This window comes from Leptodactylus fuscus, chromosome 5 (assembly GCF_031893055.1).
Source record: "Leptodactylus fuscus isolate aLepFus1 chromosome 5, aLepFus1.hap2, whole genome shotgun sequence".
Lineage (NCBI taxonomy): Eukaryota > Metazoa > Chordata > Amphibia > Anura > Leptodactylidae > Leptodactylus > Leptodactylus fuscus.
This window is the reverse complement of record NC_134269.1, coordinates 36,914,444-36,937,516: the sequence shown is the minus strand read 5'-3', so window position 1 is coordinate 36,937,516 and position 23,073 is coordinate 36,914,444. Positions and strand designations below refer to the sequence as shown.

Sequence of the window (23,073 nt, the reverse complement as noted above, 5' to 3'; positions counted from 1 at the left end):
GATCAAAATGTAAAAGTACCAAGAAGCTCACATTCATGTATCCTTGTATACAGTGCGTATAGCAGTAATGCTCTTAGTGCTAGCAGAGGGCTGGTGCAATCCTGTTTATTATTAAAGGGGCTCTATCATTCGGAAAAGTCATTTTTAACTAATCACATCCTTGCATAGACTTTAGAAAGGCTATTCCACACCTACCTTTAGTATGTAGATTGCCTCAGTGGTTTCTGAATAAGTCCGTTTTTATTCATATGCTAATTAGATGGGTGCACGATACATCGTGCATCCCCTTTGCTATTGTTTCTTATGAGTGTATACTGCACAGGCTGCTTCTGCTGATGACTCGGCTTACTGTTTGTACACACATAGGAGATGATAGCAGAGACAAGTGCTGCTGGGAACTTCCTGTGCTGGCTGGAAGCTCATTAGCATATGAATAAAACTGACTTATTCAGAAACCACTGAGGCAATCTACATACTAAAGGTAGGTGTGGAATAGACTTTCTAAAGCCTATGCAAGGATGTGATTAGTTAAAAATGACTTTTCCCAGTGATAGAGCTCCTTTAAGTATGATGTAGCAGGAAGCTGCGAAAATTACTAAAATTGGTACAGCCTTTGTAGTTTGCTGTATTTTTCAGCATCTATGGGAACTGTAGAACCAGCCATGTCAGAGGTTAGACTCTGACCTGTATCCTGTAGAAATGTCACTATAGTCTAATCTATAATGGGAAAGCCTCTCCACCTATTATTAGTATACATTATGACGTCTGTGTGAGCTAGAAAAGTGCTAGCTGTTATTGCCCTAATGTTTATACCCTATGGACATGACAATTCCTCTATTAGGTTTTTACACAGACCAAGCGCTGGAAAGATCATGCTGACATGCTGAAGCAATATGCCACCTGCCTGCAAGGCCTGCTGGGAGCCTATAATATCTCCAAGCCTGAAATCTACTTTGATGTATGGGTGTCAATCAATGATCGCTTCCAGCAGAGGTAAGTACTTTGTAGTCTTGTGACATGCCTACACCGCTGAAATATGGCTGATGGACCTCTGAACCCAATAACCGTGTCCTAACTGGATTCTCCTTCAGATTGTATGACCCCACAGTGGACATTGTAAAAGCTGAATGGTCGCCCTTCCACAAAACACCTTGGGTTAAACCATTGCTGGTAGATCTGTCACCCTGGAGAGCGAAATTCCAGGAGGTCGAGGACAGTTTGGACAATCAGACTGATGTGGTCTTCATTGCAGATTTCCCAGGTAATGTTGCAGGCCAAGGTACAATGTTATGTGGTCCATACAACGCGGTGAATTATTTACAATGTTGCTTCATGGTGTGATATGGTGATTGTCAACTACTAAGTTGTTGGCGTTTTTTTTTTGGGGGGGGGGTTATCATCCATCATTCTTGCATGCCAAAGTCTTCGGGAACTTTTAATTCACACATATATCTCTGCTGAACATACAAAGCAAAATAAATTTTTTGATGCTATTACTAGTTAATTCTGAGGATTAACATTGTCATTCCATATTAAATAATTCTAGACAACATTTTCTGATAACTCCGAGTTGTGCCATTCCTGCTCTTCCTCCTGGAAATATATAAAAAGTAATGAAAGTTAGCCCTTGCCAATGAGACTGGTTTCTACAGCGCCTGGGCATCCATGCTGATACCATCTCCATGCATAGTGTATCACCATGCACCTTATTGCAACTCCCAGTTGTCTCTATTTTGCATACGTATCCAGGAGGAATAACTGAGGAACAGCACAATGCTGAATCGTAAGAAAGATGTTGTTTAATGGGAACTTCATGGATTTATTACAACGGACATGTCAGAAGAGGTGACAGATCATCTTTAATCTCACCTTGTACTTCCATCTTCCCTAGTTCATTCATTGTAATGTCTTCATCTATTCCTTCTGTTCCCTGCGGATGACAGGTCTTCACCTGGAGAATTTTGTTAGTGAGGATCTGGGTAACACCAGTATACAAGTGCTGCAAGGTGAAGTCAGTGTGGAAATTGTGAAGGACTTGAAGAACTTCACCCTAAAATCGGGGGACCATATGCAGGTAAGTGCAGGTTTAACTTTTGCTTTTTTTAATTGTATACTCTATTACAGTTTCAAGGAACTTGTCAGGTCAGTATGGGACACTAAACCAGGTACAGGTCCTTTTGGATTGTGGTTTAGTATCTTTGTTGTAATGCTATCCGTGCCTGAATTAAAGTAACCAAGCCTTTATACTTACCTAGCGATGAGTCCGAGGTATCTCATCTGACTTGTCTGGGACGCTCCCGGTGTCCGTGCAGATATTCAGTGACGCTGGGGATAGTACAGCTGCTGGGTAAGGTGTGTTTTTATTGTTAACATTGGCACAGATGGCATTGCAACACAGATATTTAGGACACTTAACTTTTATGTAAAAATGTAATGTGTTTGCAGTGTTCGTACTGTTTTCAGATGGGATCCTCCAGTGGTTGTGTATTTCAGAAGTGGTGATTTGTTAGTGGGGTCTTTACATTGCAGAACCCCATTGACACATTATTTGCTGTGACAGTAATCTTGTCACTTGTTCAGGGAGTACAGTATGGGCTACGCATGGGTTTGTCACAATTTGTGAGCGTGTCCAGCGATGACTGTAGTGACCAAACCCTTCACTGTCCAGGAAAGGCATATTACTGTGAATGAGTCAATGAGCATGTGGGATTGTAATGCAGTGACCCCTCTGATGAAACATTATCACTTCCAATATACACTCCTTATGGAAAAAGGGATCCTGGCTGACTAGAGAAAGTGAGAACATTGCAGGCATATTATATGTGAGGTTCATAACCCATTTAAACAATGTGAGGAATTGCATGAGGTTCTTCGCCTTCACACCAGCATTCTCATTTCACTTGGGATTTCCGTCCCCAAATAGGCTTGAAAACTGCAGAGACAAAAGTCGTGCAAGCACGGAAAACCGAATGCTAAAGTGAACCTAGCCTCACTCTGTTTCTTCCATGATACTAGCTCACCAGTACATTGTTAAAGGGTTTCTATTGGGAAATAAAAATCTTGCCAGTGCATTCCCTGCGCTGGTTAACCTTACTCGCCCATATAGGTGTATGAGGTCCTCCGTTGCACCTGTTTTTACGTTTGCAGAGTGCAACAAGGATTGGAAGTGTTTCAGCTACCGCCTCTGACATTCCACATCTTGGTCACATGCCTGACTCTATATACTGCTTGTACATGAATGAGATTTCATGTAACAGAGTCAGAGTATCAAAAAAAAAAAGAAAAAGACTTCTTACCCTGCAAACCTAAGAATGGGGGCTCCAGGGGACCTGCATGTATATTACCAAGTAAGATTATCCAGTGCAGGAAACTTTATTTTTTCCCTGCATAACCCCTTTAAATTGCATTGACTTGGGTGACTGTATTTTATTAGCCGTCATCAAGGATATTAAGAATGGCACGTAGCACTAGTATTGGAATAATATTACCACCTTCTTTCAGCTGCCAGCAGGGGAATACCACAAAGTGTACACCATCTCACCCGGACCCTCGTGTTACATGTATCTTTATGTGAATACCACTGCAGTGAACCTAGAACAGAACCTTACCCGACTGCAAGAGCTGAAGGAGAAGGTGGAGAATGGGAGCGGTAAGTGATCCCTAATGCCAGGGCTAAGCTATCCAATCCACTCTGTACAATACAAATGTGTAGAGGACAGGGATGAATGTTTCTGACTACCTTTTGGGTTTTGCCCAGCGTACATGTTGTGCTACCTTATTGGGGAACTTAATTTTTGGAAGCTGGGTAACCTTTATCTGCAAGTACATCCACAGCAGTGCTAAATATTCACTATTCCCTTGTGCGCCCTTTTCGTGGCTTTATTTTACTTGCTGCCCCTTGTATCACTGAATCTGTGGACAAACTACATTTCCCATGATTCCTCTCCCTACTCTCACTCTGTGTACCCTTCTTCTCCACTCTCCCCTGCAATGAGATCACAGGTAATAAATCATTCATACTGTACATCTGAGGTCATGTGATGTTTTGTTTGGAAGCTCACCCCTCTCCCACATCACCTCCCCTTTCATGTCAGGCTGTCTGCTCCAGTTTCGGAAATTCCCACCTTTCCCCCATTAGTCAGGCTGCCCACCCTTTATACCTACATCACCACTCTTGGCTGTAGCAGTGACCTCAATCCGATAGATCACAGGAACGAGGTGACATGCCGCATTATCCTGCATGTTGGGCCTGGAGGAAATATTTTCTATGGGTCTAGCCATTTTATTAAACCCTGGTCCTGGACAACCCCTTTACATTTGTTTGTTTTGGGGGGGTTTTAAATGCAACCTACCATATTCTGAACACAGCTCTGCAATGTATACAGCAAATATGTGCATGGCATGGGGATACTGATATTGACAGCTTGTCCTTTTAGGTTTCATTCCCAACACCCCTAACACAAGCTGATGGAAGTGGTACCAGCTCACGGCTGCTTCGTCCCGTTTAAGGGAATGAAATTAACCCCTTAACGACCGGCCCATAGGGAATCTACGTTGGCACTGACAGGTCCTTCCTGACTGCCCTATAGGAAAACTACGTCGGGCAGTCAGGGAAGGATTCCCTGTCAGTGCCGACGTGAATGGAGCGGATCTTAGCTGTATCTTACAGCTAAGACCCTGCTCCATAACCCCCCATCGGAGGGGTCTCCGATGGGTTTTTTTTAACCCCTTCAGTTCCGTGATCAAACATGATCACGGAACTGAAGCGGTTCCGTGATGGTGCCGGCGGTATCGGCACCCCCCGCGGCGAGATCGGAGGGTGCCGATATACAAAACATGCAGTCTGGGGTCTGGCCAGTGACCCCAGACTGCCTGAGCCCCCTGTTACCTGGTTGATCCTGCCCCCGTTGTCAGGAAGCCAAGCGATGCGTCTACATCGCTTGGCTTCCTGATACAGACTGGAGACACGTGCAGCCTGTGTCTCCTGTGTCTCCAGCCTGTAATACTGATTCAGCAATGAAGTCATTGCTGAATCAAGTGTCCTAAGAGGGACACATAAAAAAGTGAAAAAAAGTGAAAAATAAATAAATAAAGCTTTTGAAAAAAATGAATAAAGTTATAAAGCCGCAAAAGTCTCCTTTTTTCTATAAAAAAATGAGTTATGTAAAAAAAAAACAACTAAAAATTAATAAAAACAATACATATTTGGTATCGCCGCGTCCGTAACAATCTGTACAATAAAACTGAAATAATATTTAATGTATACAGTAAACGTCGGGGGAAAAAAACGGAAAAAACCCGCCGGAAGTAGTAATTTTTCACCATCTCACCTTAGAAAATATGCTATAAAAAGTGATCAAAAAGTCATATACACCCCACAATAGTAGCAATAAAAAGCACAGGTTGTCCCGCAAAAAATAAGCCCCCAACCAACACTGTCCACGGAAAAATAAAAATGTTACGCCTCTCAGAAGGTGGCGATGCAAAAATCACTGATTTATGTCCCCAAATGTGTTTTTGTTCTGCAGAATTAGTATCGCATAAAAAAAATACTATAAATGAGGTATCGCCGTAACCGTACCGACCCACAGAATAAAGATAATATGTTACTTATACTGTACGCTGCATGGCGCAAAATTTAAAAGGGAAAACTCAATGCCAGAATTGATTTTATTTTTTTAAATCCAGCAAAAAAAGAGTTAATAAAATGTACTCAATAGATTGTAAGCACCCAAAAATGGTGTCATTACAAAATACACCTCATACCGCAAACAACAAGCCCTTATATGGCCACGTCACCAGAAAAATTAAGAAAATATAGCATCCAGCAATGTGAAGACAAAAACCCGCAAAAATCGCCAAATCATTAGAATACAACTGGCTGCGGCAGGTAGGGAATATATAAGCTGTGTGAGCGGATATCAGGGGACACCCCATATTTACACCTTATGAGGGAACGGACACCAGAAATGACCCCCAAAGTGACTCGACCAATCATAGGAGCTACTGGGACATAGTAGGGAATTTGGTGTCTGCAATGTTTTCCGCACCGCTTATATATTCCCTCTTCGCCATCCGCTGTGCAGTCACGTCTGGGATACTAATACTCACTACACCCCCTGATAAATTCTTTGAGGGGTGCAGTTTTCAAAATGGGGTCACTCCTTTGGGGAATCCACTTTTCTGGTACCTTACAGGCTCTACAAACATGACATCGCGTCCAGATACCAAACATCTGAATCTGTACTCCAAAAACCGCATCGCGCTCCTTCCCTTCTGCGCCCTGCTGTGCGCCCAAACTACAGTTTATGCCACATGTATGACACTGGTGTACCCGGGATAACGGACGTAATGTCATATGTGGGTATAAACTGATATTAGGGCACAGCCGGACACAGAAGGGAAAAGAAGGGTTATTGGGTTTTTGGAGCACAGACGGTTTGGTTTTTGGATGCCATGACACTTTTGCAGAGCTGACACGCCAGTAAAGTGGAATCCCCTGATATGTGACCTTATTTTGGAAACTACACCCCTGAAGGATTTATCCAGGGGTACAGAGAGCATTTTTAACCCCTAAGTGTTGCTATAACTTATTATCCATAAATGAATACGAAGCTGATTGTGAGAAGTGAAAATACCAATTTTTCCAGGAATCCGTCATTTCAGTGCATAATATGTTGTGCCCACCTTGTATCAGAGATGAACGCTCTGAAAGCTGTTGTGCCCGGGATACCCACTTAACAATTTTTGGAGTGTGTATCTCTGCTGACATAAGTTGGGCACAACATATCAGATACTGAAATGGCGAATCTCTGGAAAAATTTCATTTTTAACTTCTCATTGTCAGTTGCGATTTCATTTCTGGAAACTAAATAAATGCAACCCTCAAGGGTTAAAAGCGCTCGCTACACCACTTGATAAATCCCATCAGTGGGCTAGTGTCCAAAATGGGGTGACATGTCTGCAGATTCCACTTTATTGGCAATTCAGGGTCTTTGCAAAAGTGATGTCCAAAAACCAAACTGTGCGCCAAAAAACAAATTAGCGCTCCTTCCCTTCTGTGCCCAAACAGCCGATTCTACCCACATATGGCATTAAGTCCGTTATCCGGGGTACACCAGTGTCATACATGTGGGCATACACCGCCATTTGGGTACACAGCAGGGCGCAGATGTGAAGGAGCGATATGTGCTTTTGGAGTGCAGATTTAGATTGTTGGTGTTTGGACACCATGTCATATTTGCCGAGACCCTAAAATTGCCCCTACAAAATGGGGTCACTTCTTAGGGAATTCCAGTTTACTGGAACCTCCAGGGCTCTGCAAAAACATCATGGTGCCCAGAGGGTCCCTCTAAATCTGTACCCCAAAAGCTAAAAAGCGCACTGCTCCTTCTCTTCTGAGCCCTGCTGTGTTCCCAAGCAGCAGTTTACACCCACATATATAATTTTTTGACCCTCGGGATGGCCCCTTAATAGTTTTAGGAGTGCAGGTCTCTGACAACACAAAGTGGGTGCAACGTATTGGGCACCGAGATGGCAGATTTCTTTCAAAATTTCAATTTTCATTTTGTACATTAATTTTTGGGAAGCATTTTTAGGCTCAGAGTGATAATACACCTTGATACATTCTTTGATGGGTGTAGTTTTTAAAATGGGGTCACATTTGAGGGGTTTCCATTGTATTGGTACTTTAGGGGTTCAGCAAATGCGACATGGCACCTGAAAACTATTCCAGGAAAATCTGCCCTCCAAAACCCAAATAGCGCTCATTCCATTCTGAGCCCCACCATGTCCCCATAAAGCAGATTATGGCCACATATGGGGTATTGCCGTGTTCAGGAGAAATTTTGTAACAAAATGTGGGGGGCTTTTTCTCATTTAACCCCTTGTGAAAATTAAAACTTTGGGGATAAAGGGACATTTTAGTAATTTTTAACCTACACATCCCAAGGTTAGTAAAATCTGTGAAAAGGCTATAGGGTCAAAATACTCACTATACTCCTCAATGAATACCTTAAGGGGTCTAGTTTATAAAATGGGGTCATTTATGGGGGTTTTCAATTGTTTTGGTATCTCAAATCTTGTTTGAATGTGCAATGGGCCTGAAATATCTGCAAGCAAAATTTGTGTCTTGAAATCCAGTTGGCACTCCCATCTTTTTGGGCCCTACCGTGCGTCCGTACATAGGATTAAGGCCACAAAGTGTACATTTTTGAAGACGGGAGAAATGGGGCCATATATTTTGGGGTGTTTTTCTTTATTTTCATGCCTTGTGTGCAAAAAAACTGCCTTTAAAATGACTCTCTTGTGTAAAGAATATGACAATTTTTTTGTTTGACACAAATTTTTTTAAAACCTATGGGGTCAAAATACTCACTATACCCCTCAATGAATACCTCAAGGGGTCTAGTTTATAAAATGGTGTCAATTGTGGGGGGTTTCAATTGTTTAGGTAACTCAAATCTTGCTTGAATGCGCAATGGGCCTGAAACATTTGGAAGCAAAAATTGTGTCTTGAAATCCAGTTGGTGCTCCCTTCTTTTTTGGCCCTACCGGGCGTCCGTACATAGAATTAAGGCCACAAAGTGTACATTTTTGAACACAGGAGAAATGGAGTAATCTATTTTGGAGTGTTTTTTCTTCATTTTCATGTGTTATGTGCAAAAAAACTGCCTATAAAATGACACTTTTGTGTAACAAAATGACATTTTTTTGTTTGACGCAAATTTTCTAAAAACATATGGGGTCAAAGTACTCACTATACCCCTCAATGAATACCTCAAGGGGTCTAGTTTATAAAATGGGGTCATTTATGGGGGTTTTCAATTGCTTTGTTAACTCAAATCTTGTTCAAATGTGCAATGGGCCTAAAATATCTGCAAGCCAAATTTGTGCTTTGAAATCCATTTGGCCCTCCCTACCTCTTAGGCCCTACTGTACGTGCGTATATAGGACTAAGGCCACAAAGTGAACATTTTTTAACACTGGAGAAGTGGGGTGATATATTTTGGGGTGTGTTTCTTCTTTTTGACGTGTTGTGTGCAAAAAAACTGGTTTTAAAATGACACATATTTGAAGAAAATGAAAATGTAATTTTTTTCAGCATTTGTAATAATTCTTGCAAAACAATATTTGTTTGATCAAAATGCTCACTGTACCCCTCAAAGAATACCTGAAGGGGTCTAGTTTTACAAATTGGGTCATTTAATGGGAGGTTCTGTCATTATGTCACCTATTCTTGTCTGCAAACATAGCTTGGTACAGGAAAAAATCACAAACTCAAAATTTCCAAAATTTGCTTTTAAATTTCATAAACTTCTAAATTGTCTAAATTACTCAAATATGCTAAAATTATTTCAAATATGCTTGAAACACAAAAGGAACATTTGGAAATATATAACTAGTAACTTTTTTGCCCTGTATTATTGTGCATATGTGAGATATCGCAGCTGAAAATGGAAAACATTGTAAAAATTTCAAAATTTTCAGCATTTGCGAGTTTTTTAATAAATTTACACAAGTTATATCAGTCTAATTTTACCTTCTCAGTAAAGTACAACATGTCACGAAAAAACAATATCAGAATCGCTTGGATGCGCTATACTGTTACAGAATTATTCACTGATAAAGTCACACAGGGCAAATTTCCAATATTTGGCTTGGTCATTAAGGTCTAAAATAGGCTGGTCACTAAGGGGTTAAGCTGCAGTACCTCGCTTAGCCTCTATTGAGTGTGTGGAGCTGTGCTTGGTAAACTTGAATGGGACTGAGCTGTGTACAAGCCATGAGACCAATGAATGTAATGTCTCGTGACCTATGACGTGGAGTTCAGTGAGAGCCACTTCCACACCAAACTACTTATCTGCCGGGATCACAGGTGTTGGTTCCATGTTAGTCTTCACTGAAGGATAGGCTCAATTCATGTATTGTTATCTTGAACCCTCGCCTTGAATCCAGTTTTTGATTTGCTTTCCAGAAACCTCCCCCCTGCCACCCGAGTTACAGCCCCTCATCACCGGAGTGGTAGAAGACCTCAATGTGTCCGATCCCTTGGTGCTTGCCTACCTACACAGACAGAGGCGGATAGAAGAGGCAGAACGAAGGCGAAATGCGACAGTGACGGAGAGATTTCAAAGGTTTCTTAATAAGAAGTATTATCTCATGCGACGAAGGTGAGTGTCTGAGCTGCGTTGTATATACTTCCATACTATAAACTCTTAAAAGCAACATGTCTGGCATTTTGGCTCTGGACTGTAGGTTCAGTCTTACACTGGTAGCATAGTTGCCATACAGGGTTGAGCTGAAACACCAGCCCAGCTTTATATTGATTCTGGTTGTTTAGACGCAGCTTTTAGGGTCTCTATTCATACACCTTAGATAAGCTGCCGGCTGGGAACTTGTTTTCCTCACAACTCCCACCCGTATACACTTGCACACCCAGATGTCTGTACAGGCTTACCTTGAGAACAAGAAGGATGGAGCATGTTGAAATCCATTGTGCCTGGCCCTGCTTCCCCCCAACGACATCCTTTAATAGTCCCACAGTGGGGAAATTTCAGAAATGACATATTTGACAATTATGATAATGATTAAGATATGACGATTTCAGAATGATATATAGAAATCAGTAAGTTCATCCAACAATGAAATGCGTATGACCACCATTAGTAAAGCATTTGGGCCATGTATCTTGTACGTATTTATAATGCAACTGTGTCAGCCAAGTAATGCTGGAGACATAGGGACTGGCTTTAGGCTGGTCTTACACGGCCGTAATGTAAGTCCACAATTGAGGATTTTCAATTGCAGACACATTATATTCAGTGCGGCCTCTTACACCACCGGATATTTTATCTGTGGTGTGGCCAGCCCGCAACCGTGGTCTGCAATTTATAGAACATGTCCGTAAGGCTGTGAATTGCGGCACTGCACGGACTCGCCAATAGAACTCTATGGGCGAGTGCGGCAGGACACGGACGTCTGCAGAGTCTATGTTGCTGATCAGAAACTTGCGGACCGTACATTCAATACGGTCGTGTAAGACCAGCCTTAGAGTCTGCAGAAAAGGCCTTCAGAGATAACCACTTCAATAGGAGAATTTCTCAAGGCCCTCCCATCACTATCAAACCAGCTGACTCTACTGGGAACTTTCTTTTGGCATTGTGCAGTAAGGTAGATGGAAGTGTAGTGAGGTAATATGGAGTACATGGCAGTCCACCATAGCCAGAAATACTGCTTATTGCTAAACAATCTGCTTTGGCTTAACGAAGGGATGCTGAGTGTAGCGCCCCCTCTAGGAGCCCTGTACACTTCAATAGGGCATTAGATCAATGGCACTGACACATATATTTGTTCAGGAAGTGCAGCAGTACTGGAGATGTATTACATATGGTCCACAGGGGGCACTCTGCCCTGAACTTGCTTTCTGCATGTAGAACATCTCAAGCAACTCTCTGAGAGGAACTTTAGTAAACCTCTACCCTGTTGGAATGGCTAGTAACAGAGAACCAGGGCTCTAGAGTCAGTAGTCACTGAGTCTGACTCCTCTATATTTACACAGGCTTACTCCAACTCTTCATAATGGCTGATAGCCACTGTCAGTCAGAAGCATTAAAGCTCCTTTAAGGCTAGGTTCACATGTGCATCACAATCTCTGAAAATCAGCAGAGAGAAACAAGCAGAAACCTGACTGCTCCCCGGCAGACCCCATTATAGTCTACGATGTCCGCAGGTAACCCCTGTTTTGGCAGCGGCAATGACGGAAAGCCAAGTGCAATGTGAACTTAGCCTAATTCTTGAAATATCTAGTGACTGATTTCCTAAGAAATATGTAACAAGCTGCGGATCTAATTAATTATGCAAGATTAATAATTTTATAATTCGGCTTCAAAACAAAAATGACATAATTTTTAGAGTCGGTGACTTTGTTTATTCCGATGCCACCCAAAATGGGCCCAGACTCTGCACCCTGCAGAGACCACTGCATTGCATTACCCCTGGCCAGTCAATGCTGATCCAATTGATGCAAACAGCATTGAGTGGGCTCCATCGACTTGGGGTCTGTCGATTATCGGTCATGGTGCCAGCTGGAGTCGGGTTCAGTCCTGGATGAATTTGGGGAAATAGTTACTCCGGGTTCAAAATAAAACAAGGATTGTGAATTATTTTATACAATGATCAGTATTGTATAGTGTGTCACACACTCACTTCTATAGGAAGGCAATCACGGGCTATGATCTGCTCCCGTCTGACCATGGCGGTCAGGTAAAGGAGTCGCAGCTCTGGTTTTGTCTGAGGTTATTGATTCTGCTTCCATTGCAGATGTGAACACAGCCATAACATGCATGCCTATGTGTGTAGAACAGAACCATGTGAATAGTGACATTGGGATATGGCCTGCTATTGAAGAGCTGTGGACGTGGAAATAACATTCCTATAAGCCTGAGAATAGGATTTAGTTCAGTCTATACGAGCAGATTCTGCCACAAGGTTTTCACGCACAGAATAGAAGTGTGAACTTGGGTCACTGCTGAGCCTGCAGATGGGAGACGACTTATCAAAGTATCAGACAAAAAGGAAGTTTAGTATTTCCTCATTCACAGGGCCTTGTATGTGCAACGAATCCTACAAATGTGACTGTAGTGTGTATATATATATATATACATATATATATATATATATTTTCTTAGCTTAGTGCTGTATTTGCTCTTGTAAAACCGGTCGAATCAGTCTAGGATCTGCCGCTACCAAGTACAATGGGGATGCCAGTATCCGCACCGTCTTATGCAGGATCATTCAGGGGTTGTCTCGCCATGCACAATGGTGGCATTTTTCTAACATATGGCAGAAATGTCCTGTCTTGACTTAGCTTCTGGCACTTTGACTATTAATTACATCTACATGAATATCCTGCAAAGCGTATACATTTGTATAGACTCATAGTAGGTATAACATACATAGGAGACTATTGCTCCCCTGGCGGCAGGATCATATGTAGCTTAAGCATAAGTGGAGCTTGTTATTTAAAGGAGTATGATGGCTATAAGACTGGTAGGATATCAATTGCGTTATTTAAAACCAGATATGGAAAAAAGTAAATCCTTAGGGTAGGACATAAATATTAGATCGGTGAGGGTCCAACACTTGGCAACCCCAACAGTCAGCTGAGAAGAGGTCACAGCGCTCAGAGAAGAACAGGGCTGTACATTGTATAGCTGGGTTTGCGATGGCAGTCCCAACCCCTTAACAGAACTGAACTGCTACAGGCCATGAGTCTGATGACCATGAAATCACAGGCTGAGAAGCAGAATCTGCTCTCAAGCAGGGACTGCTTTGAATAACCGTGGGTGCTCGTCATCGGCCCCTACACGTTCTCCGTATCTGCCAGTGAAGTCTGGAAAATCCCAGACAAATATTCAACCATTGGCAAACAAACAAAAAAAAGTACCCAGATAGAACTGTCGGATTGTTGCCAAACTGGGTGTATAGCTGTGTCTCAGGCAGCTATGGTATGTATGATTACAGGTGTGGCAAAACCTAGTGCCTAGTTACCGTACATACTCGAGTGTAAGCTGAGGCCCCTAATTTTACCACAACAAACTGGGACAACTTATTGACTCCAGTATAAGCCGAGGGGGGGAAATGCAGCAGCTACTGGAAAATTTCAAGAATTAAAATGGTTGGAGTTTTTGGGTGCAGTAGTTGCTGGAGAAGGGGAGGGGGTGTTTTGGTTGTCTGTCTGCCCCTTCCCTGAGCTTGAGGACTGTGCTGAAAAATTCAGCTTATACTCGAGTATATACGGTAGGCCACAAGAGGGCAGAAATGTGCTTCTCCTGCTGCCCTATTTAAAAAAAAAAAAAAAAAGCTCTAGGAGGTTACTTTTGGGTAGTGTACTTCTTGGTGAAAGATATTTTACTGCTGCTTTTGTCTCCCACCTCAATGAACTGAGAGGTTCAACAATTTACCTACCACCTAGGCTGTTCTGACTTATGAGCAAGTTATGTGAGTGTGCCAGACAGACCACCACCAGTAGCGATAATCCAGTGATGCATGGACAATCCAGACATAAGACATCTTCATAAACATGGTCTTTGCCTTAGCAGATGGTTACACTCCCATTTGAGATCCTGCAACTGTTGTCAAGAATGAGAAATCTGCACTGCAACCCCATATCCTCTTTAGCAATGAGTGCAGGACTCTTCCTCAATGCTTGTGTGATGATCTAAGGAGCCATGGGATATCCTTAATAGTGATATGTGCAGGACAGCAACTTCTTGGTGCATTTTTCTTTTTAATAAAGCACATGGTTAGTAAAATGTAATTTACTACCCTGCAGGTTAGCTGCTGATGTGCATGTCCTACAGGACCAGTGTATTGTTCTATATGTATAAGGAATTCACCTTCTAAATTGTCTTGTGCAGTTTTCTGATGACGGCAATTTCGCTCCGGAACCTTCTGATCGGTAGACCGCCCCTGGAGCAGCTGGCCGCCGAGGTGGCCTTCGCCAACATAAAGTATGAAGATCCAAGGCGGCAGGAAACTAAACAGCAAGACCAAACTGTGAAAGAACCAGAGCATACAGACTTGTGACCCTGGCCTGGATTGTTGGACTGTTTTCTATGAGGGAAGGGTGTGTTTTTTGTACAGAGCATCAGCCAGAATACTTTTATACATGGGATTTTACACTATATGATGCAGCAAAAATCAAGGACTATTCCAACCAAAATCCATCAAAAAGGTGGAGAACCCGTGCATATCCAAGAGGTTCAGCGTTTGGCTTAGGTAAATCACTATCTACAGAAGAAATCCAGAACCTTGCCATCTGACATGAGGCTTAGCCCTACTGTCATTGTTTTCATACAGCTGTGAATACTCTGCATCAGCGTTATAGGAATAGACTTGCATTGGACACAATAAATTTTGTGGTCTTGGTGCAAATATCAGAACCTATCTGCTTTCTCAATGTGAAAAATTAAACTTGGTCAATATCTGGGAGGAGTCATCCTGTAGCAAGTCTGACCCTTTTTTTGTGTAGGGAAGCAACTCAAATTTTTTTTTACCCCTTATTCTGTGGCTCCTGGTATCTAGTTCTTGGTATGGCCCTGGGCTTAGTGTGGATTTACATGCACCTTATACAATGCAAGTGATTGACTTGTGGAGGACAGAAAAAAAAACCCTAATGTAGGTTACAGGCATTGTGACAGTCTCAGTTTAGTGGATAGGCCTAAGATATCTGAACACTGGATAGTTCAGAGTGACCATGGCCATCAATGGTGTCTGCTGTTCTAATTTCTTATCCCTGGAAACCATGGCAGACAGCTCATGTCACTGCAGCCACCCAAGTCTGTGTGGTTCTAATGCTGTGTTCACATCTAGCAGATTCTCAAGAGTTTAGCATGATGCTAGATCTGGTCATTGGGAAGAGCGTTATGTTGGGGGCTGTTACAAGTCATCCAGAACAGCCCCTGCCCTGGATAAGCTTGCTCACTATGAATTAAGCACCAGCTTTGAGATAGAGTTCAAACTATGACTATGCCATGAATCCCAGTGTGCTATACTGTGCTGGTAATCCTGAAGCTAAGAAAAGGTCCAGGACAGAAGTTTGTTGCTGTGTGAATACGCCCTTACACCAAATCCTGGTGGCCACACTTGCAGTACCCAGCGCACAGGGTGGGTTGGTTCCATTTAGCCAGATTCCTAGGGCTATATTATTGCTAGTCTTCACCTGCCTTGCTATGTAGCATGTACCTGGCCACCACTAAACAGGACTACATTGAAGTTACACGCAAGTGAGAAAACAAGTAATGTGGCTGCTATGAAGACCCCTTAAATAGTTCTAACAAGTAGAGATGCTCATAAGATATTGCATGGGTTAAAAAAAAGAAAAACCTTTATTACAATGAAGTTAAAAACCACACAAGACACCAGATAAGGGAGCACCTAATACTTTATTCATGAAATCTTGCTGTGATTGTATTCTTTTACCAGAACCAGACACATGGAATAGTTTAAAAAAAAACCTGGAAGTTTGTGTAACCTATTGGCAGTCAGAGCGTCCCCTCCAGGACAAGCGTGTAAACACCCAGTTTCTCTGTACAACACTGGTATGATGTGCTTATTCCTGCAGGGGAAGCTCCGATTGAATGAGATCTACACGGTAACATGCCAGGACCTCTGCAAGGCACAGCTAAGGTTTTTCTGTACTACACCTTAGCATGCCAGAGGTAACTGGATAGGTGATGTATCAATGAGACAGCAGAAAGTGTATAAAAAAAAAAATAAAATAAGATGTTGCCCGTGACACAGGCTACTCTGTACTTACGCCCGTGCATGGCAACACAATAAATAAAGCAGTTAACACATCCATTTTTCAAGTAAGATCCTTTTACCCTCTCCTTGCCTGTTGCTAGTTGCATGCCTTGCCTCTGCACTGGGCTAGTTTCTCTGTAGCCACACCAGCCAGTTGCAGAGGGGAATCTATAGTGAACATTGCACCGCTAGGCAGAAGATTACATACCAGACAAGGAGAGGTTGTGCAGTGTGGCTGAATGAAAAGGTTTCTTCAAATAAAATAGGAAGGAGCACATACAGGCACCAGGAGGAAATAACAGCACTAAGAGGCCACTTTTCTTGGGGGGGAGGGGGGGACAAGTGTGCACTGCTTATCAGCTACTGGAAATTACAAGTGTATGGTTTTGGCAAAGTGCTGAGTTGTATGCATAGGAATTATATGCACACTAGACATGCATGGGATGTTGCAACTGATAGTTTGTATACTTAAGGAACGTCTAGGACGTGAGAGCCATACAGAAAATATAGAGTGCATTAAAGGGGTTTCTGGGATCAGTATATTAATGGGCCATCTGAAGGACAAGCTATCAATACCAGATTGATTTGGAGGGTAAGATTTGACTCCAGATACCCCACAATTGGTGCAAGTGCTGTGGCATCTTAAGCATTTATCCCAATCCATTGTGACTAGGATCCTGCACCAATCAGACAAATGGCAGGTAGATAGAAGCAGCATTGCAACAAGCAGATGACTAGTGAAGCACTAATTGTCAACCCCCTGACCTGATGGGTCATCAATATGCTAATTCAGAGAAAGCACAATTCTGCTTAAGGAGGTCTATGGAAAGCTTTGGGGGGAGGGAGAGAATCATATACTTGGTCGAGAGATACAACACTTAAGGCTATTGGGAAAAAAAAAAATCCTTGACTGCTAAATGCACCAAGACAGATTGACAGCAAGGAGATGCAGGGGGTGGTGACGAGCTTATACATGGTACCGTCTCCGTGACTAGCAGGACATGGCACTGGAAACTACAGTGAACCAATAGAACAGGAAAGATTAATACGGGGCCTTTTCCTCCCTAGGAATCTGCAGGCTTCTCTGTATATAACGCCAGCAGCTCAGGGGAGGAAAAGCCTAACAATCAATACTCCAGCTTTTTGGGCACTTCCCAGGGGAAGCTGTCCCTACCAAAATGACCATAGGCTGCAGTCCTCTGATAAATTGGCTTCTTCAGATCCAGATCCCTGGAATATACAAGTTTGCCTGTTAATGTACAGTATAAGGAACAAATGGTCATCAAATAAATATGAGCTATGGCAGGATCCTGCCCCATGGCTCCTGTACCAGGCACTTACCCTGGGGACATCCCGGACACTATACTTACCAAATTAATTAATGCCTACAGCAGGGTCCACCCGTGGCCTGAAACCCCTTTGTGTCTTCTCGTCAGGCCTACAGTGCTCAGCATACACTGCAGGACAAGCCCTTACCGAGTTCAGACTATCTATATCAAGGACGTCTATAACGCCTCCCTCCCACCTTCTTGGTAAACAAAGCAGTACTTGTTGCTGACTTTACCTGACAATAACACCAGGGCGAAGGTCAAAGTTCTTCTTTACGATAGCCAGCAGCTCCCTCTCGCTCTTTTGGGAGGTCCCATAGTGAAAGATGGAAATAGACAGAGGATGGGCAACACCAATTGCATAGGAAACCTGTTTGAAAGATTAACATCTACAGTGTGAACATCACAGGCAAAGGGCACGTTCTAGATACCGTCTAGCCGACCTTTATATGTTACCAGGCAATCCCAAGAATCTGTACATACCTGCACAAGGACACGGCGGCAAAGGCCAGCCTTAACTAGGGATTTTGCCACCCAACGGGCAGCGTAAGCAGCAGATCGGTCCACCTTTGTGTAGTCCTTGCCAGAAAAGGCTCCGCCTCCGTGAGCACCCCATCCTCCATAAGTATCCACAATGATCTTGCGGCCAGTTAAACCAGCATCTCCCTGAAACAACATGCAACAAGATGGTCATTCCACTAGCAGCTGATTCTCCTGCTAAATTGAAGGTAGCACCAAGCAGAAACTAGGTTCCTCCTTTGTATTACATCTACTGACCTGTGGACCACCAATGACAAAGCGGCCACTGGGTTGCAGGTGGTAGATTGTGTCATCATCCAGGTACTTAGCTGGAACCACGGCCTTGACAATCTTCTCCTTCAGTGCATCACGCATCTCATCCAGGCAGATTCCCTCATCATGCTGAACAGAGACTACAATGGTGTGCACTCTAATAGGAATCACTGCTCCACGGTCCTGCATGTACTGGACTGTCACCTGGAAAAGCAAGAACTCTTGTCAAAGTGTGCACCATCATGAGATAAGAGCAGGGAACAAACAGGCTTAGCAAGTCTTCCTCACCTGGGTTTTAGAGTCCGGACGCAGCCAGGGCAGGGTGCCATTGCGCCGCAGCTCTGCCATCTTGGCATTCAGTTTGTGTGCCAGGACCATTGTCAGGGGCATGCACTCTTCTGTCTCATCAGTGGCATAGCCAAACATAAGGCCCTGCAGACAAGAGGAATTTAGTATGGCAGCCATGCTTCAGAGGGAACACTCTTTAGTGACTCAATCTTGTTTGTTCTTACCTGGTCCCCAGCTCCTACATCCTCCTCATTTCTATCCAAATGGACACCCTGGGCAATGTCAGGAGACTGCTGCTCAAGAGCAACCAACACATTGCAGGTCTTGTAGTCAAAACCTAAAGAATCCATTACATAACATTAATTGCCAGATCGTCCCCTCATCACTATAGGAAGTCACGTAGGTCAGTATCACTTACCTTTGGAGGAATCATCATAACCGATATGCTTGATTGTGTCCCGCACAATCTTCTGGTAGTCCACAGATGCCCTTGAGGTGATCTCACCAGCCAGGAGAATCATGCCAGTCTTGGCCACAGTTTCTGCAAGCGCAAACAACCAGTCTCAAGTCCCATCCTTGAAGCTCCCCACTTCATACCACAAACCTTGTGCACCAACACTTACCACAGGCTACTTTAGCATCTGGGTCCTGCTTCAGATGGGCATCCAGGACTGCATCACTAATTTGGTCGCAGATTTTGTCTGTAAAGAAAGAACCAGAACAGTCAGAAAGATATAAGTGCACCTATGACATACAGGTCTTCATGTGCTACACAAGCTCCTGGAATGAAGACACCTCAGACCATAATTTCTAGATTACACTGCTTTACATGGATATACTTCTACAAAGGACAAGTGTTTGCTTTTGACTTCTGTCAAGCGGATGTCTGGGAAGAAAGGAAATCGGACATGCTGGTTTTCAACATGCCTGGTTTTGGTTCTCATGGGAAGAGCTGCCAGAGAAGTCACAGAGGACAGGTGTCCCGCCATGGCTTACGTTCCAGGCATGTGTACAGCTAGCCTAGAAGTAGTCAGATTTACAGCAGCCAGGAGTACAAGCATTTACAAGGTCTGGCCAGTGTGGCAGATAGGTGTCAGTTTGTGTAAGTTTCCCCTTTAAGCATTGTAACGCTCATGCCATTGACCTTTCTGCATTGCAATTCAGAATGAGATTACCAAATGTTGGCTCCATATAAGGAGGCTTCACCCAACACCTGCTCCCCTCATACAGGGTAAGGGCTCGAGTTACCCATCTGTAGTGACTGAAACGTTACCCTGCACGATCCCTCTGCTCAGGAAACAGACGTCAAACCTCCCTGTTATCAACCACTTTAGGTGGAAGGAGATTTAAAGTTCCTGTAAATCACTGACTAATTCTGGAATAACTGCCTGCACAATTCCCAGTATCCAGAACTCAAATAGCAGGGGCCTAGAGATAGGGAGACATTTTCTACGTACACACTTATTGCTCAATCCCTATACAAGGAGTAAACTCCACTGATAAATATTGCGCAAGCAAGCAAAACACTGGGATAACTAACACATAGCTTGTCTGTTTACTTCCCAAGGAAACTAGAGCTGCCAAACAAAGCCAGGAACAGATCCAAGTAATGGCGAGGCCGTACACCAGCCCGGCCTGCCGCTGACAACCATCCTGAAAAGCATACAGATCCTGGCAGCGATCCAACATCAGCAACAAATATAGATTATATAGGCAAATACGCAACGCAGCAATCCTAAGTGTGCAGCTGTCCAGGACATGGATGTCAGACCTGAAACCTGAGCCGCACTCAGCCATTGGGCCATCCCCTCCCACACCTACCTAACAGGAGGAGACTGGGCAGTCACAGGGCTGACGCACTGATACATGACTTTGCCTCACGCGGCCATCATGGCTGCTAGATATACAAGTACCTATAGACTACTTTATAGCTACAGGCTTAGATTAGACAGATCTAAACCTATCCCCTGTGTATCGCTGGCGTCACACTTCCTGTGCAGTCACATGCTTTGGAGCCTTGCCAACCTGACATTTGCATACGAGGTACCACCTTAGTTATACAATGAATTTGTTGGACAAAATGGAGGCGCCCATACTCCAAAGCCTGACATTGTTGGAATCAAGTGGATAAACTGCTCATCTGAACCGCGTTTACAGGTCTGAGGGAAACCGGTTGCCAGCCAAATGAGTAGTCGACAGCTAGTGAATGCTTGGAGAAAGTCTTAAGCCCATAAAGGCTTTAAGTGTGATTACAGGGCAACATCATTTCCAGTATAGTACACACATGTGACCACCTCACTTTTACATAAGAGGGGAGGTCACATCTGTACTAGCCACTGAGGGGGGTAAATCAGTCACTTACCCCCTATCCTAAATGTGGGAACCCAAATAGACATCCATTTAGAATAGTCTTCCCAGATATGCATCACAACACGACTCCTACAGGCAAAGGGTTAACCATCCCATGTTGCATAATCCATACACTGCTTCTGAGATTATACCGATCATGTGTAACCTACAGATTACCAGCAAGGCATAGACAGCCTACAGGTATGCAAAGGGTTACTGGGACACATTTAGCAGTGACACAGCAAAATAGAAGCCGGCCACGCAAATCTAGAAGGTTCTTAATCATGCAATGCCGATAGGAGGTGAGTGCCGTACACTGTTACACAAGACACTTCCTAGTAAGGGTACATGTGCTAACCCCAGAACATGTGCTCCATTCCTAAAAGCTAGCTGAGCTCCCCTTGGTGTAACAAGCACCCCAATACAAGAAGCTAGCCTAGGTCCCCTTGGTGTAAACATGTCCACCTTTACTAGAAGCTTCCTAAAAGCTAGCCTGGCTCCACCAGGATAACATGCACCCCCATACTAGAAGCCAGGCCATCCCCCTTATTATATAACGTGTCCCCTATCCCCATAGCTAGCCTAGCCCCTCTTTGTATAACATGCCCCCCCATACTAGAAGCCAGGCCATCCCCTTATTATATAACATGTCCTCTAGCCCCTCTTGGTATAACATGCCCCCCCATACTAGAAGCCAGGCTATCCCCCTTATTATATAACATGTCCTCTAGCCCCTCTTGGTATAACATGCCCCCCCATACTAGAAGCCAGGCCATCCCCCTTATTATATAACGTGTCCCCTATCCCCATAGCTAGCCCAGTCCCTCTTTGTATAACATGCCCCCCCATACTAGAAGCCAGGCTATCCCCCTTATTATATAACATGTCCTCTAGCCCCTCTTGGTATAACATGCCCCCCCATACTAGAAGCCAGGCTATCCCCCTTATATAACATGTCATTTATCTCCCCCCCCCAGTTCTAGCTCCCCTAGTATAGCATGTCCTCTATCCCCATAGCTAGCCCAGTCCCTCTCTGTATAACATTCCCCCATACTAGAAGCTAGGCTATCCCCCTTATATAACATGTCATTTATCTCCCCCCCCCCCCCAGTTCTAGCTCCCCTAGTATAGCATGTCCTCTATCCCCATAGCTAGCCCAGTCCCTCTCTGTATAACATTCCCCCATACTAGAAGCTAGGCTATCCCCTTATTATATAACATGTCATATATCCCCCCCCCCAGTTCTAGCCTAGCTCCCCTAGTATAACATGTCCTCTATCCCCATAGCTAGCCTAGCCCCTCTTGGTATAACATGCCCCCACTACTCTAGCCCTAGACAATGCTGCTCAGACAGCCGGGGAGACAGGACAGGAGGGGCCGCCCCGGACCACGTGCTCTCCAGCTGCATTGCGGAGCCTCCGCCACAGGCGCGCTCCCTGACACGCCACAACGCCATTACAACACTTTTGAACCTCATTACGTTCCATAATGTTTTCAAAAAACTTTATCGTCTAAAAACCGCCACTGAACAATCGATGACGTCACCCCGAGCACCGGCTAGCCGGCATAATCCTAGCCCCCATACTCACCAGGGTGGCCCTCCCCAACGGACTCTGAGGTAAAAAGGAAGCTGCCCTCATCGATCAGGGAATCGTGGAAACCGTTCAGAATTTGTCCGTTCATTTTTCTAGTGTAGGTTTTTCTGTAGCGTTTATACACCGGATGCTTCTGCTTGGTCCTCGCCGGGTGGAATGCAGGATGGCGCCAGGTATGGAGCATTTTATAGCTTCCCTCCCGTGACGTCACGGATCCCGCGCGAGGCCGATCGGCCATTCCTCAGTCCCCACCTAGCATGACGTAGCCGCTGGTGAGAGTGGGCTGAGCTAAAGGGAACCTACCACTCGTCAAGTGGGGGGGTGCGGATAGTAGCGCTAAGAAAGGAACGACTGATCCGGTAATATTAAATTATTTTAGAGCTCTGGTTGGTCAGTAGTAGATTATTATACAG

The 23,073-nt window shown here is 44.0% G+C and overlaps 2 protein-coding genes across 3 annotated transcripts in view; one reads left to right on the top strand and one right to left on the bottom strand.

Moving 5' to 3' along the window:
• The window catches only part of GGCX (gamma-glutamyl carboxylase), a 49,565-nt gene extending 34,494 nt beyond the window's left edge, over positions 1-15,071 (top strand). The window contains exons 10-15 of one of the 2 annotated variants that reach the window (XM_075272926.1): positions 842-993; positions 1,092-1,261; positions 1,944-2,074; positions 3,502-3,649; positions 9,977-10,172; positions 14,421-15,071. In XM_075272926.1, the coding sequence (XP_075129027.1) occupies positions 842-993; positions 1,092-1,261; positions 1,944-2,074; positions 3,502-3,649; positions 9,977-10,172; positions 14,421-14,589 (966 nt within the window). In that variant the 3' untranslated portion in view covers positions 14,590-15,071. The remainder of the gene's footprint in view (positions 1-841; positions 994-1,091; positions 1,262-1,943; positions 2,075-3,501; positions 3,650-9,976; positions 10,173-14,420) is intronic. The other variant, XM_075272927.1, reaches the window with a different exon arrangement.
• An 857-nt stretch (positions 15,072-15,928) lies between these two features.
• MAT2A (methionine adenosyltransferase 2A) lies at positions 15,929-22,829 on the bottom strand. The gene is made up of 9 exons (XM_075272923.1): positions 22,655-22,829; positions 19,340-19,417; positions 19,135-19,257; positions 18,941-19,053; positions 18,717-18,860; positions 18,414-18,632; positions 18,120-18,302; positions 17,873-18,006; positions 15,929-17,538 (listed from the first exon to the last, which is right to left on the bottom strand). Exons 1-9 carry the CDS (start codon positions 22,746-22,748, stop codon positions 17,436-17,438), a joined length of 1,191 nt encoding a protein of 396 aa, XP_075129024.1. The 5' UTR covers positions 22,749-22,829; the 3' UTR covers positions 15,929-17,435.
• Positions 22,830-23,073: the final 244 nt, after the last annotated feature.

Excerpts from the sequence above, each read along its gene's own strand:
- MAT2A (XM_075272923.1), bottom strand. The coding sequence starts at position 22,748 with ATGAACGGACAAATTCTGAACGGTTTCCACGATTCCCTGATCGATGAG. Across the intron at positions 19,258-19,339 it reads AGATGCTAAAGTAGCCTGTG|AAACTGTGGCCAAGACTGGC; the intron begins GTAAGTGTTGGT and ends TTGCGCTTGCAG. Across the intron at positions 18,861-18,940 it reads ATGTAGGAGCTGGGGACCAG|GGCCTTATGTTTGGCTATGC; the intron begins GTAAGAACAAAC and ends TCTTGTCTGCAG.